We start from the raw sequence: 15,063 nt of genomic DNA on the forward strand, positions 1-15,063 counted from the left end.
CTTCTTTCTGACTGCCAGGCTTGATTTGGGTTCATGGTGAGACCAGACCCTAAGGTTGTCCAGGGTTTGAAGTGGGAAGCAGTGGGGTGCCGCATTCTATCTCAAGTTCAGTTCACTGCAACACAGTATCCTTTTTCTCTCCCCCTCCTCCTTCTATCCTTCCTTCTCTCTTGCTCCAGGCTTCTTGTGTCCTCTTCTCCTCTTTCCCGTATCTCTTTCCCCATTTTATTTCCATCGAGACCCCTTCCCTCAAGCCTCTTTCTTCTTCTTGTCTTTTTCCCTCTTCCTTCAGCCTCCTCCGTCCCTCATCCCTTCATCCCTCTCTCTTCTCCAAATACAAAAGGCACTCCGGTTCCAGGGAGCAACCCCATCCCCTGTTCCACTATCAGATGGGAGGGCCCAAATGGCAGCCCAAACCTCCTCCAGGTCCTGCTGTGCCACTGCTGTGGGGGGTGGGGCCGGGGCTGCACAGGCGGGCTGGCCTGAATGACAAGAGGGGATATTGATCGCATTCTGAACTCAGCCCAGCAGATAGAAGGTAATTAATGACTCCATTTGCCTCAGTACCGGGGAGAACAATTGAGTTTGCAACAGCAGCAACTGGCAGCTGGGGAGACTGGGGGGATGAGCTGGGGGTGAGCCCTCTGCAGGGAGGGATGTGGGGATGAAGTAGAACTTCAGATATAGTGCTCCTTCCTCAAGCTCCAGTTAGGATTTCCTCCGCACTCTCTGCTCTCCTTCCCTTCTAGACAAGTTCTTGAGGTCGTTCTTCTGACAGTGACTAAAGTTCGGCTTCCTCCCAGGAACTGCTTCTTGACAGCCCTAGGATCTTGTGCATATTTGGAACTTTTCCAGAGCTGTTTCCTCTGGAAAAGGTTGGATAGATGGAACCTCTTTCTCAGGTGCTCTGTGGGGCGCTAGAGGCAGGGGGTGACAAGCACCTTGAGTTTGCCAAGAGGGCAGGACGTGAGCAGTTAAAGGATGGATGTGGTGAGAATGGCCAGAAGACCTGGCTTACTAAGAAGAAGGGAACGTTCTGGCTTCAGAACCAGGCTTTCTACTTACCAGCTGTATGTTGTTAGACATACCAACTTGTTCTCTGAGACTTATTTCTTTATCTGAAAAATGATGATGATGATGATGATGATGATGACGACAACGAAAACGACAGCTAGAATCTAGTAAAGTTAAACAGATTTAATAAGCGTAAGTGAAAGCATATTGCTGGTTTCCTATGGCCAGTGCGCCTTTGTGTTTGGGCTTAGAAAACTAAGGCTCAGTGCTAGCATGCTCGCCTGGCCTATGTGAGGCCCTGAGTTTGAGCCACTAGAAGGGAAATAAAATTAATCCTGAAGTTGATATAGTTTTAATCCTATGTGAAAAAATTTCTTGGAGGTTGGAGAGCTGGCTCACTGGTTAAGAGCATGTACTCTTCTTACAGAGGACCAGAGTTCAATTCCCAGCACCCAAACTGAGCCTCTCACAACTGCCTGTAACTCTAGCTTCAGAGAAATGCCTACATTTTCATGGACATATTCTTACACGGAAAAAAATGCATGCATACGTAGCATTAAAAATAAAAATGATTTTGAAAACTCATCTCAGCCTGCTCCCCAAACCTACATCTTTTTTTGGTGAGTGCATAGCTCCATCTATCTCTTCTTGGTGACTTCCCACTCACCAAGCTAATAAGATCTCACTGGAAAGTCCCATTTGTGATTGCCCAGACTGAGGGTTCTGGCCTAGGGTCAGGTATGGGGGACAGGGGCTGCTCCAGGAACAGCTGGATGATCAGTGTTGAGGAAGTAAGAAATTCAGGAGATGGTCAGATGGAGCTGTAAGACATTTCCTTCTTCCTTTCATGTTTGCACATACTGCGTGTGTGTGTGTGTGTGTGTGTGTGTGTGTGTGTGTGTGTGTGTGTACACTCTATCTCTAAGCTCCCCAGCTAGTCCTGAGATATGTTAAATAACAATTCTGGAAGTGATCCATGTCCTAGACAACATAGGAAAGCAAAGACAGAAAGAAGGTAAATTTGCTTATAAAAGGAGCCACTGTGAACATGTTGGGGAGAGTACTTTCAGCAAAGATGGTCCTTTTACATTCGTGGTTGCCTTTCTCTACGTGGAGGCTGGGCTTTCTGCTATGAAGCTACTCGAGCATAGTTGTCAATCATTTTAGCCTATAGCTAAACTCTTTGCTGAGTAACTTTCTTGTGCTGGGCTCCCTGGTAAATGCGTCCTGGCCACTTGCCCTTATGTAATCTGCACTTCAGTGACTCTGAACCTTAGTTTTCTCAGAAGCTCAAGGGGTTTACAGTTCCTACCTATGTTGGAGACTTGTTTAGAGGGCCAAATAACTCAAGATCTGTAAAGACTTTGTGTCAGGTGTTCAATAAATAAGGAGTCAGAGAAGATAATATGGACTTAATCAATTCATCTATAGCTTGCCTGTGCTCCATAGAGGATTTGTAGTGGGCCCACCCACTTTGAGAAGAATCACACTATAGCAGAAGGAGCATCTAGAATAGCCACGGGCCTAAACGTTCTACTGCCCAGTTGTGAGAACTGGGAGAACTGGCCTCTCTCCTCCCATTCACCCAACTAGGTTTTACAACTATAACAGGTTAAATTTAGTACCCTGATCATCTGGGCAGTCTGTGCTTAGTCAGCGCACGCCACAGAGGTTAGTCTCACTACAGGGAAAGCACCAGTGGAGAACTGGAGCTGCACCCTGAATAGGGCCAAGTGGTTCTCAGCTGGACCCTGGCTTTAGAACCTAGGTACAGAAGAAAGTAACTTAAGAGGCAAGCTCTCATGGCAGACCTGGACTCAAATCCTGACTGCCCTTTACTAGGGGTGAGGTCTTTAACAAGCTACTTAATGTCCTTTGTCTTGGCTTCCTTATATGTAAAATGAGTACCACAGTATTTCTTTCACAGTGTGGTTAGAAGGATTGTTAAATGAGCTCTGAAGTACAGACACGTTGCTTTTTGTTTTTTAGTACTTCTGAGACAGGGTCTCACTAGACGGCCCCTGCTAGCCTGGGACTCACAATATCCCCTGCTTTAACCTCCTAAATTCTGAGCTTCAGGCATGTATTGCCATGTTACAGCTTTAGAATTCTTTTTGTTACTTTGTTTGCTTGTTTTCTGGTACTGGAGATTGGATGCAAATATCCTATGTAAATGTTCCCCTTGGGCCACACCTTCAGTCCAAGGAACTGTTGATCATTGTGTGATGCTAGGGTATCTGGCAGGGCCAGGGGAAAAAAAGCAGGATTTAATCCACCATTGGTAGTGACTATTAGCCCAGTACATGGGCTTTCCATAGCATCTAGAGGGATGTAGTAAGCCTATAGCAACCACATTTGCCAACCTTTCTTTAAAAGCATGGCCTGAGAGTTGGAAAGAGTATTGTAAGTAGGGATTGTTCCAGAAAGTTTAGAATATATAGACACTATACTCTATCCAGACTTCTTGGCACAGGGAGTTCAAATGTAGACTCTGAGCCCCGTCCTGGGGCAGCTTCTTCCACCCGCTTTGGGTAGAAGCAGGTAGACGCTGGGTAGTCTCTGATTCCAAGGCTAAGTAACCCCTGGACCCAGAGCAGTGTTTTCTGTCAGCTTGAAGCACTGTAGGTGTGTGGGTGGTGTTGCTGAGGGGTCCTGAGTTGATGCTTCCAGAGTCTAGGAGGACTAACCACAAATGACTGGGTATACTTGTGTTGGACCAATCAGAATCTGACCAGTCTAGAACATTTCTGCTAGGGGTTTCATACTAAATACCACTCGGGAGAGCCCATCCACTCAGTCCGTCAGCTAGTCACTTATTTAGTGAGCACCTGCTATGTGTCATGCCTAGCATAGGCTTACAGACATGCGCATCAGTCAGTTGTTGGGCTCAGAACCTGGCTTCCTGGGTGGGGACTTGTCCTTGCAATGGATACTAGCTAACTCCTCTCACATGGCCCGTTCCCCCTCACTCATCACCTAGGTCAGGACTCAGTTTTGCCTCTGCCAGTAGTTTTGCAGCTTTGCCAGATAGCCGTTCACACTGTGGCTGGTCCTTGCCCTGGCCACTTCTCCAGGCTGCCTAAGCATTTTTTTTTTCCTGTCACCTCTGGGAGGCCATCCCGGGTGTCAAGCTCTGCCAACCACTTTACTCTATGACCCTCTCCCACACTCTTCTTCCATGGCTTCTCTTTCCCCCTCTACTCTCTTCTTTGCCTCCTCCTTCCTGGTCCTTCAGCTCATCCTCTGCTAGCTCCAGGTTGCTCTCCCATAGCTGAACACCCAGCCATGACACCAGGTTCCATCCTTCTGTCAAGCGTCCCCACCCTGGCCAGCGCCCCCCCCCCCCAGTTGCTGGTGCGAAGTTTTCTTCCCTTTCCCTCTCCTTCTACCTGCCCTCTCTCAGCCTCTCAGCATACTTCCTCCTGAAGCATCTCCCTCCTCCTTGCACCTTCCTGGCCCCTCCCACTTCCTTTCCTAGCTTCAGCCTGCCCTCTCTGCCTTAGCTCCACCCCCTTTCTTCACGCCCAAAGAAAGGCTACCCATCCCTATCATTCACAGAGCATAGAGCAGACCTGTGGCAGGGTTGGGGGTCAGGGGAGGTCTCTCTGTCTCCCCACATGATGCTCTCTGCCTTCTCTCTGCCCCATAGTTCACTTACTGATGACTCCCCCCCCACCACACCTCTCCCTCCTCTCCCCGCTCCTGCCATGATTCCCTCCACCTTACTCCTTCGCTGCTTGTCAAAACCCCACCTTTCTTCCCACTTGGGACTGCCCTCAGGACTTTTCCTGTCTGAGGTCAGTGTTCTTTGCAAGCTTGGTGGCCCTGTGCCACTAACGCTTTCTAACTACCGGTCTCCTCCCCCACCGCCCCCACCTCCTCTCCTCCTCTTCCTAAGCCTCCACCTCTCCCAGCAGAGGGCTTCCTTTTTCCTTCCCTTCCAGCCCTCCCCAGCTTTCCCCTGGCTGCCTCTGTAACCTGTCTCACCACCAGGGCCTGTGTGTGTGTACAGAAAAATAAATAAATAAAAAGGTCAGCGAGTGGAGGGAGCAGCAATAACCCCTAAAACAGTACTATCAGTGGAACATGATTGATCAATTGAATTCCATAGCGGCTGAAAAATGTGGGATTAAGTAGTGTATTATACGCACAATGAGTTGAGGCATGATGTTCATTTCAAGTTCATTTCGCCGGCCTCTGCCACCAGATCAGGCAATCAATAGGGGCAGCAGATATCATATATCACCTCTCTGCGGGCTGGGGAGAGAGCACCATAATCTCTCGCAAATTTAGAGTGACAGATTTGTCAAGATCTGAAGGGCCCCTGAATAAATGAAGGCAAAGAGACTCCTCCAGCCAGTGACCTGAGGACAAAGCTTTAGTTCAGCTCCTACACACACACACACACACACACACACACACACACACACACACACACGGTCACAGGGTGAGGCAAGCCACACACAGGCATGTGCACAAATCCACACAGAGGCATGAAAAATATCTTGCCACACATAGGTACACACACACACACACACACACACACACACACATTTGAATGCATGCTCATTGACAAATGTACCCTCTACTTCTTAGGACCCGTTCAGTAAGAGCAATAGATAGATACAAAGACCCTTGATTCTACTTTGCCTCTGCCCTAGCAGCAGGGCATCCCCAGAAGGTAGGAGGGTTGCAGAGACAGTTAGGCACAATGGGGCATGCAGATAGTGACAAGCTGTGGAGGTAGGAAGATATACATCCTGGCAAGAGGAGGGCTCGTGGGAGAAAGGGAACATGAGCTCACATTCCTCACGTGCCCAGGTTCTTTTAAAAGGATTCTTACTGTCATTTAAACTCATCCAGATCCCTTTTTATCCAGGTGTTTATAACTTAGACATGTACATGCATAGAGAACACTCACACAAAGGGGAAAATAAGTATACTGTATTCCAGTTCCCTCTACAGGGCCACCAGTGGTTCCGGAACCATGCAGAAAAAATACATCTAGTTCTGCCCATAGGAACATAAGAATGTCATCAGAGCAGCCTCTGCCCACCTCAGGCTGGTCTTACTATCTCTCTGTCTCTCTGTCTCTGTCTCTCTCATTCTCTGCTTCTGCCTTTCTGTATGTGTGTCTCTCCATATTTTCTCTTTCTACATCTCCACTCCCGCCACCCCACCCCCCACACACACTCTCCTTGCTCCTGAACAGTACAGAAGGTCCTTTTGGAAAACAGTGCCTTTTGCTCCTTCTGGAAGGCCAGCGAGGAAGGACGGCTGTAGACTGAGGTTAATCAATATGTAATACTTTCTATGGTCTCCCAAATGATACTGTACGGTGTTACTGTATATAATGCAATATTGATTATATCATATCATATAATCACCTATAAACTGATATATATAACAGTCCCAGAGGAACACCCTGGGGCCTAGAGCACAGGGCTGGCCCCAGGCTCAAGGTTCCCTAGCTTATCCTGGACTGAAGGAAGTCATGAAATAGCAGGCTGGGGCCAGGGCTGGCACCGTAGGGTTGCTAAGTGAGGGTCCAAAGAGGCTGTAGGACAGGCTCTTTGTCCTCAGAATGCTCTAAAAGCTCCAAGCGGCCAAACACTGGAGGGCAGGGATAGAGGAGACAGAGATAAACAAGGTAACAAGTGGACAAAGTAGAGATTTGGAGACCGGACTGCCTTCTGGCCAGAAGCAGGCTCTAGTGGTGACCAGCCCTATCTCCATGGAACAAGTCTTGACTCCTGGTGGACACCAGGTTTTCCAGGAGCTGGTTCCTACCGAGCCTGAGCCTGAGCCTGAGCCATCCAGGGGAGAAAGGTGACCGGGTCATAGCCACCGGCATGCTTTCTGGAGTCTGACCATGTGGAGGTCCAAGCAGCCCCTATGACTACTGACTTTTCTTTCCTACTGCTCTGTGTCCAGCCCAACCAGAGTATCTCAGCTTTGCTCTCAGGGCCCCTCCTCCCCAGGAGTAGTTAATGATTTTACCCAGACTCTATGTTTATACTTAGCTTAGAGATTTGATGATTTTCAATCCTTGGAATCGGTAGAACTGAAATTTATCTGAACCCAGTTCAATTCTCCACAGTAATGCATGTCTGAGAGCCCATCCCCTCACCTAGTGTGACTCAGGCTGGGGATGGGGGGAGGTTCTGGGAAAAGAAATCCTTGGAGACTTCCTTGTGGGACCTCCTGCCTCCATTTCTGCCCAGTCCTTCTGCCCAACCTATGACCTCCCTTCTTTCTCTCTCTCCAGCTCTTTCAGAGGCTGGCTTTGCCACCCTGTCTCTGAGGAAGGGCCAGCCCCTAGGCCTTTAGACCTAGCCTCCTCTAGCTTGTGAATGAGAAGAAAGGAACCCTAGCAAGGGTACAGGGGCACAGGGGCGCAGGGACACAGGGGCCAGAGCCAAGTATCCAACCCCTTGACCACTGCATCCTTCCTTATTTCTGTTGGCCTGGTGCTCATGACTTAAGTGTCTGTGTGTTTCCCAGATGTGTCCGAGGGCTCTGTCCCTAATGGAGACTCCCAGAGTGGTGTGGACAGTTTGCGGAAGCACCTGCGGGCCGACACCTTCACCCAGCAGCAGCTGGAAGCTCTGGATCGAGTCTTTGAGCGTCCTTCCTATCCCGATGTCTTCCAGGCATCAGAGCACATCAAATCAGAACAGGTGAGAGTGCAACTTCCCATTCACCCAGAACATAATGGAACGGGGCAGAGCGAGACCCTCCCATACCAGACGACCAACACTGCCTGTGTTTATACAGCTACCATGTGTGCACCACGTGACCACACAGATAGATGTTAAAGCATAGTTAAGAAAAATAATTTCAGTATACAGTCATTAAAAATTATAAGATATGGATCAAAGCATAAATGCTGTCCCTATTCAAAGTTTCCAAATCCTTATGAAGGGCACTGTGTCATCTCTCAGTCCCTAACCCCACCCCAGCTCTGGCATTCTGTGACCCTAGTATGGGACAGTCAGAAATATCCTCTTGCTATGACTCTTGCCCTGCCCCTACTAGGTCCCACAGAAAGTCTGTGAAAAATCCTCTTGCCCCATGTCAGAACGAAAGCCCACCCATCACCTGCCTCCTTGTCCCTGGTACATCCATCCAATGTGAACCCAGACTGGCTGGCAGCCGTCTCAGCCACCCAACGAGTCTCACAGACACAGAAAAGCACGGAGCACACAACCCGGGCCAAAGCATGCACTACCACAGCAAAACACACCACTCAAAAACATATCCCTAAGGCCTTCACATCTCAGGGCTAGTGAGATGGCTCAGTGGGTGATGGCACCTGCCACCCAACACTGCAAGCCCAACAGGCTGTGCCTGGTCCCCAGATTCGTGTAAAGGTAGGGGGAGAGAACTGACCCCACAGAGCTGTCCTCTGGTTTCCACATGTGTGCCTCAGCATGCCCTACTCCCCATGCAATAATAAGCTCTTTATCTTAAAAATTAAAAGGCTTCCCATTTCCCACCATCGTTCACCTGCTCTTCCCACCGCACACAGTGCACACTACGTAGCCCAACAGTCCTGCAGGACCCATACATGCACACACTTCCCAGGCCGGCTGCTCAGGACCCTAGAGCATATGTCTCCATCCACACATCAATGTAGTCCCCAACCAGCCTACAAATATGGCCTAGGTCAGGCTTCCAACTGCAGAACAATACATCCTGCTGTGCATGCACACACACTGTACATACACACACACGCACACACACACACACACACACACACACACACACACACACACACACACACACACCACTTCCATACTGGCTTCACCTTAAGCTCCACACAGCACAGTTGCACTTTAAGACTTCACCAGCCCCTAGCCTCTCGCCTTTCTCCCCGCCCGTCCTTTTATCCCATAAGCTGTTTGTCTTCATAAAACAAAAATCAAAAGTCTTTTTAAGGTGCCCTGAGCCATAAACCAACAAAGGAGGAGCTGGCCAAGGCGGGCGGCTCAGTGCACCCTCCCCAAGTCCCTGGCTGTATTACAATGAATAACCTTTATTTACTTTCATTAGACTATTAAACACCAGCACAGTCATTTTTCCCCCTGAAACTCGGAGCAGGGCCCATAAAGCAAATCCGAAGCCTAATTGAGTTCATTTTAATTTCTCTCCGATCACAGCGAATTACTCTGGTGATAAATCAGGGGGCAGCCTCACCCCCAGTAGAAGGCCTAATTTGCAGCTAATTACAAAACTGATTTCTACAGGAAGATCAATACGAGAAGGAATTGGAAATGACGAGGCAATCCCGTCCAGCCAAGGAGGGGAGGGGATCCTCTGGGGGGGGCCAGGAAGCGGAAGGGAAAAAAACGGACCCGAAAGAGCAGAAAATCAGTTTTAATTTAACGTAATATTAATCAGAGCAACTTTTCCTGCTTTGTGCAGGCTCCTGGTCTGCCCGGCTCCTGGGTCTGGCTTGGTGGTAGTTGCAATAAAAAGGCAATTACCCAAGTGTTTCGGGCAGGACACCCTTTCAGAGTCAATGGCTGGCCCCCTCCTACCCTTCTGTTAGCCATGTGGACTCTCCCCCTCCCCAATTTCATACCCCAGTGCACAGGCAGAGAGCAAGGGGCCCATGGGGCTGTCTTTGTTTGTTTTTTAAAAAGGGGCGCCCATACCCCATCAGCCAACCCAGCAGTGCCAGGCTGGAGGCCCCACTAGGTCCTTCCCCCAACTGCTACCTCAGCCATGTGTCCGGCTCCATCTCTGCCCACCATGGCCCCTACTCAGAGGAACTTGAGCACCCCATACTTCTCAGGGGTATACTTCAAGGGGATCCCCATTGCTGTGCTCCCTCCTGGAGCATCTTGGGCAAAGGATGGGGATGCTGTTTTAGAGACCCACCCCCAGTGTATAGACCACATCTTCACTCAGTGTGTCAGGTCCACCCCCCACTCTCACCAAACTTCACCCCCCCATGCATCGAGCCCCTCCCCACCTCCCTGCCCCACCCAGCCATCTTCTTCCACCCCATCTGGGAGGGCTCCAGGGTCCTCCTCTCCATCTGCACACCACATCTTTCTGTGTATACGCATCAATAGAGAGCTGTCACTTTTCTCCCTTCTCCCAGGGGAATGAATACTCTCTCCCAGCCCTGACCCCTGGGCTTGATGAAGTCAAGTCCAGTCTATCTGCATCCGCCAACCCTGAGCTGGGCAGCAATGTGTCAGGCACACAGACGTACCCCGTCGTGACCGGTAAGGTGGCTTCCAGAAGGGTGGGGGCACTGCTTCCAGTGGGGGTGCCTCAGTCTATGCCATCTGGGCCCCAATGAGACAAGTGGCCCCCTGCCATGGTATCTGCAGAGAGAGAGAGAGAGAGAGAGAGAGAGAGAGAGAGAGAGAGAGAGAGAGAGAGAGTCTTCCTGAACAGATGTGCGCCGATGTAGGGATAGAAACATTGTGGTCAGGATTCTGGGCTTCAGCCTGAAAAGATGGAGGCTAGGAGCCAGCTGCTGGCTCTCTCTGTCCTTGCCTCCCTTCCTCCCTCTCCCCAGTTGTCTGGTTAGGACATATGTAGACAAATGTTATGGCAAACAGGCCAGTTGGGGAAAGTGGCTCAGAGGTTCCGGGTCTCTAGCCTTCGTGCTCTTTCCTCTCAACACAGCTTGCATGGCTGTGATCTGGGACCTGAGGGTGTGGTAACAGCCCTGAAGAGTGGAACACCGTTACTGTAGCCTTTCTACTGCATCCTAGAGGAAGCCAATGAGAGGAAGTTGGATTCCAAGGACCGGGGAGGTCAAATGAAGGGGTGAGGGGAGAGGCACTCTGGCCAAACCTTCCAGGGATGAGAGTCACGGAGGTACCTGGAGATCTAACAGATGATGCTTCTGAATGCAGAGCTCCATGAGCCAGCATCAGAAGGTCCCTGGCACAGTGGAAGGGTTTCCAGGCCAGGAAAGTGTCCCAGTAAGAGAGACACACATTGAGGTGTTATTAAAATTCACCTAATTATCCTGGAGGCACTAAAGCCAGTGTGCCATTCCTACCTTGGGAGACAGGATGACTGAGAAGGGTCTCAGTGGGGCCTGGGAGACGCTGAGGCGTTACCAGAGAGTGAGCTGAGACCGCCTAGGGACAGCAAGGCTGTTGTAGGTAGTCAGCGTCACCGCCAGTGGCAAAGACAGAGAACAGGCTATAGGAGGGCTCTGTGGTGATTTGTCTGGGTGGTGACTTGGTAACTTTGTGTGGACAGGAGGGTAGCTCTGGCTGAGGTGGGCTCAAAGTAATCACCCAAACTTCAGGAGGCTCCCGAGCACCCTACCTTTCCTGTGTTCTCCTGAAGTGATATCTTGGTACAGTGGTATCCAGCGAAAGTAGAGTTGTAGTCTTTAGCTAGGAATCCAGAGTGAGTAGGCTTTAGGGGAGCGATGTCCTTAGTGAGGCCTGCCGAGTTAGTTCACAGCTTAGACCAGTGGTTCTCAACCTTCCTAATGGTACAACCCTCCATTTAGTCCAGTTCCTCATGTTGTGGTGACCTCCTCAACCATAAGCTTAGTTTTGTTGCTACTCCACAACTGTAATTTTGTTTTACGTTATGAATCATAATATCCAATATCTGATCCAATATCTGATCTGTGACCAGCAAGGGGGTCACGACCCACAGGTTGAGAACCACTGTCCTAGGTCCACAGGCCCTGGGTCTGAGCTTTCCAAGGCCCCATATAGTTGTTCTCTGGTCTTCCAACCGAACCAGGCCAGCTTTCTGGTGCAGTGGACACTTCTCAGAAGTGGTGAAACATCAAGAAGGACTTTTCTCAGTAGTCAGTGCCTCCCGCAGTCCAGAAGGTAGGAACTTCCTGGGGATGGACACATGGCTCTTCCGGGCAGGACTCCTGCGGCAGGGGACACTGGGGGCTAATGTGGAAAAGTGCCTCCACCTTGAACAGCCCCCATCAGTCTCCCCCCCATGGCCCTGGAACGGTCCCAGCTCAGCCTGGGAACATCTCCGGCTGATCCATCTGGATCCAAGTGTGAGAGAAGTTCATTTCAGACCCAGCTTGACATTCCCAGGTGGCAAGTTAGCAGTAACATTTCAATCTGTATGCGACATTTCAATCAAGCGAGGGGTAACAAAAGCAGAGCCATTAACATTCGGAGCTGTTCACCAGTGGTAATGACGGGGAAACTCCGCTCAGAAACTGGAAATTACCAAAAAAGAGAGAAGTGTGGCGAGGGGTGGGGGAGGGGAGGGGAGGGGGTGGGTGGGGGCAGGGAATGATTTTTTTTCCACACTTAGACCGAGATCCAGTGTTTGGATTAATAGTGCCATTACTCGAGAAAGGGCTGCAGATTATACTCATTCTTAAAATGTTCTTTTGCTAGCAATTAAACGGCTGCAGCTATTGATCTTTGTTGATTTTATGTCCTGCTAATTTGCATAATCTATTAAAGATGAATGATTCATGACGTGTTTATCGAGGGGACAGGTACTGTCAAGGTGAGAAACAGGTATTGCCCAGAGACTTCACAGGCCATCTTGGGAACAGGTTTAGCATGGTAGCTTTTGGGCCAGGACTCGACAGGAAGCATTAAGCTGTGTATCAAGGACGGGCAGCACAAATGAACTTTGAGTGAGTTCTTCTAGAGAGATGTTGACATCTGTGAGAACAGGGGCTCCAAGCAGACTGAGGAGGTGAGAGACTCTTGGTGTATTTGCAGATATACTTCCCAAAGATCCTACCCCATACAACCTCAGTCTGCAACCCAGACTGGCCACTCACAGCTATCCAGCTACTCCACAGCCTCCCGAGTGCTTCAGTTTAAGAAGGGTGAACCACTGTACCCGGCTCACAGGCATTCTTTAAAAGCTTATTTCATTTGAGACTAGTAAGGGCTTTGGCAGAGGAAGAAAAAGGTGTTTAGGTGAGCGAAGGCTCATGGGGAATAAATGAGGGGGCTCCAAGGCTGTGGTGTGTTTAGAGCCTTGGATGTGCCAAGGAATTCCACAAGTTCTTGGGTACTCAGCTCATCCTCTTTCCCCTCCCTAGAAGCCAAAGCCCAAAGAACAGGTCTTAAGGAAGCTGGCTGGGAAGGCCTTAGCCCAACCTGAGAAGCCAGACCTGATTGATATTCCTGCCGTCTCCTGGCACTAGAGGCTGATTTCAAACTTCACCAGCCACTTGATACAGCTGTTCCACAAGGTCAGGACTGAGAGGAGACAGGAGCCTGAACCGTTGTGTGGAGAGAGAGTGGGAGCCAGTGGGCCAGGACACAGCTAATCACATCGCAGGCAAGGGTGGCTGCCACAGGCTAGGACTCTCAGCCCGATGCCCTCTCCACACAGCTTCCAGCAGGGAACCAAGGCAAGACACTGATTTCTCAGGGTGGTGTTTGGAAGTTCGGCTGAGATTTTTAATTTCACTGCATCACAACTCAGCAAGCTGCCAAGTCAAGCTGGTTATTTAAATTTATCACCCACTCTCCCCTCCGCTGCTGGGTTGCTCTAGCTCAGCTGCATCTCTTTGCTCCAGCCCACTGCTCTAGGCTGCCGGTCTGGAACAGAGCCGACTCTCAACTAAGTGATAAAGAAAATGGGACCCACTAGTTGGGAAAATAGGCCGGGGGGCACTCTGGCCTCAGGCTTCCTTAGCCATGGTTGCTTGGAGCTGCCTTCAACCACCTTCATATCCTCTTCTAAGAACACCACAGGGAAATGGCCTTAACCCTTAAGTGTTCCACAGATCCTCTGGTCTGGGACTCTACAGAGAGGCCTCAACTACAGCCACTGTATCATTCACTTCTTAAGTTTCCCGACACCAGTAGCAACAAGAGCTCTGCTTCCCCATGACTTCCTCTCTGGCCTTGGCCCAGGCTACAGCAATAGGTGGGTCTGCAGAGACCCTGAAAGTGATGTTAATTTGGAAGGAGGAGATGAAAACAAGGACTAGGATCCTCAAATCACTGGGGGGATCTTTGGGGGAGTTCAAGGATGCCTAGGCTTAGGCAAAGTCTGTTCAACAACAGACAGCAAGTTTCCTTCCCAGAAGCCATGGGTTGAGTTGGTGCTAAAGGGAGTTAGTGCTCACAAAGCCCCAGTGCTTCCCGGAGAAGCTAAAGAACACACATGTCCCCAGAGCAGCTGCATAGAGCGGGCTTCGCTGGCCTCTAGTGGGCATCACTACCAAGCAGTGGGCAAGCCTTGTGCAAATGCAGTTCTCAGAGGTGTGAGAAGAATGAAGCTGGTCCTCAGAAAACAGGGACTAAGCTTAGCACAACAGAGCTGGGTAAAAAATAACAGAGGAGCAGTTAATGCACAGCCACACCTTGCTCTGGAGCCAGAGTCAGAGCAGGGTGTGAGACACTGTGCATTTCACACAGAGGTAAACCTTCGGGTAGGAATGTTGAGGTATAAGGCACGCAGACAGGGCATGTGATCTTGGACCCAAGAAAAAAATAGAGGCAGGACAGGGACAACACTGTCCAGGAACTGGAGAGCCACAGGCTACAACCCAGGGAAATACAGGAGAGGGGCGCGTGTGTCATAGTGAGAAATGGAGACATGAACGCTCAGATGCAGATCTAAGTTCAAGTTCATGTCAGGAACCCTCAAGCCAAAAAGGTACACAGAACTTTGTGCGGGGCAATGGTTCACTGTGGCGCCAGCAGAGGTGATGTGGAACCTTCTCTGTAGTAACATCTTATGATCCAGGATGCAAGGGACTCCCATTGAGAAAAACAAACAGAAGGCCACCATAGAAGATGAGCTCACCATAAAAAAAAAAAAATAAAAAAAATAAAAAAAAAACTTTGCACACTCCATGTGACACTGAGCTACTGTGAGGGGTTATTAGCAGAAGGGCGATTAGCATCCCCAAGGACTAACTAGCAATGGAACATCCCAATGTGAAGATCAACTAAAGAAAAGATTCAACAGAAAGACTAGTTTTTATTTTAACCCAGATCTGGACCCAGGAGCCCTTCCCCTCCCCCCTCCCTCATGCTGAGCCAACTGTCAGATGATGGAGACCCAAAAGGCCAATGGATGAAAGGGAGCAGGGGGAGTTTA

General features: G+C 49.8%; 1 protein-coding gene across 10 annotated transcripts in view; it reads left to right on the forward strand.

Annotated features, from left to right (window-relative positions):
- Positions 1 to 15,063, forward strand: part of Pax2 (paired box 2) — a 91,631-nt gene that overhangs the window by 61,371 nt on the left and 15,197 nt on the right. For all 10 annotated transcript variants that reach the window (XM_021205069.2, XM_029540064.1, XM_029540034.1 and 7 more), the window contains 2 exons: positions 7,519 to 7,694; positions 10,127 to 10,253. In XM_021205069.2, coding sequence (XP_021060728.2) covers positions 7,519 to 7,694; positions 10,127 to 10,253 — 303 coding nt within the window. The remainder of the gene's footprint in view (positions 1 to 7,518; positions 7,695 to 10,126; positions 10,254 to 15,063) is intronic.

This window comes from Mus pahari, chromosome 1 (assembly GCF_900095145.1).
Source record: "Mus pahari chromosome 1, PAHARI_EIJ_v1.1, whole genome shotgun sequence".
Classification (NCBI taxonomy): Eukaryota; Metazoa; Chordata; class Mammalia; order Rodentia; family Muridae; genus Mus; species Mus pahari.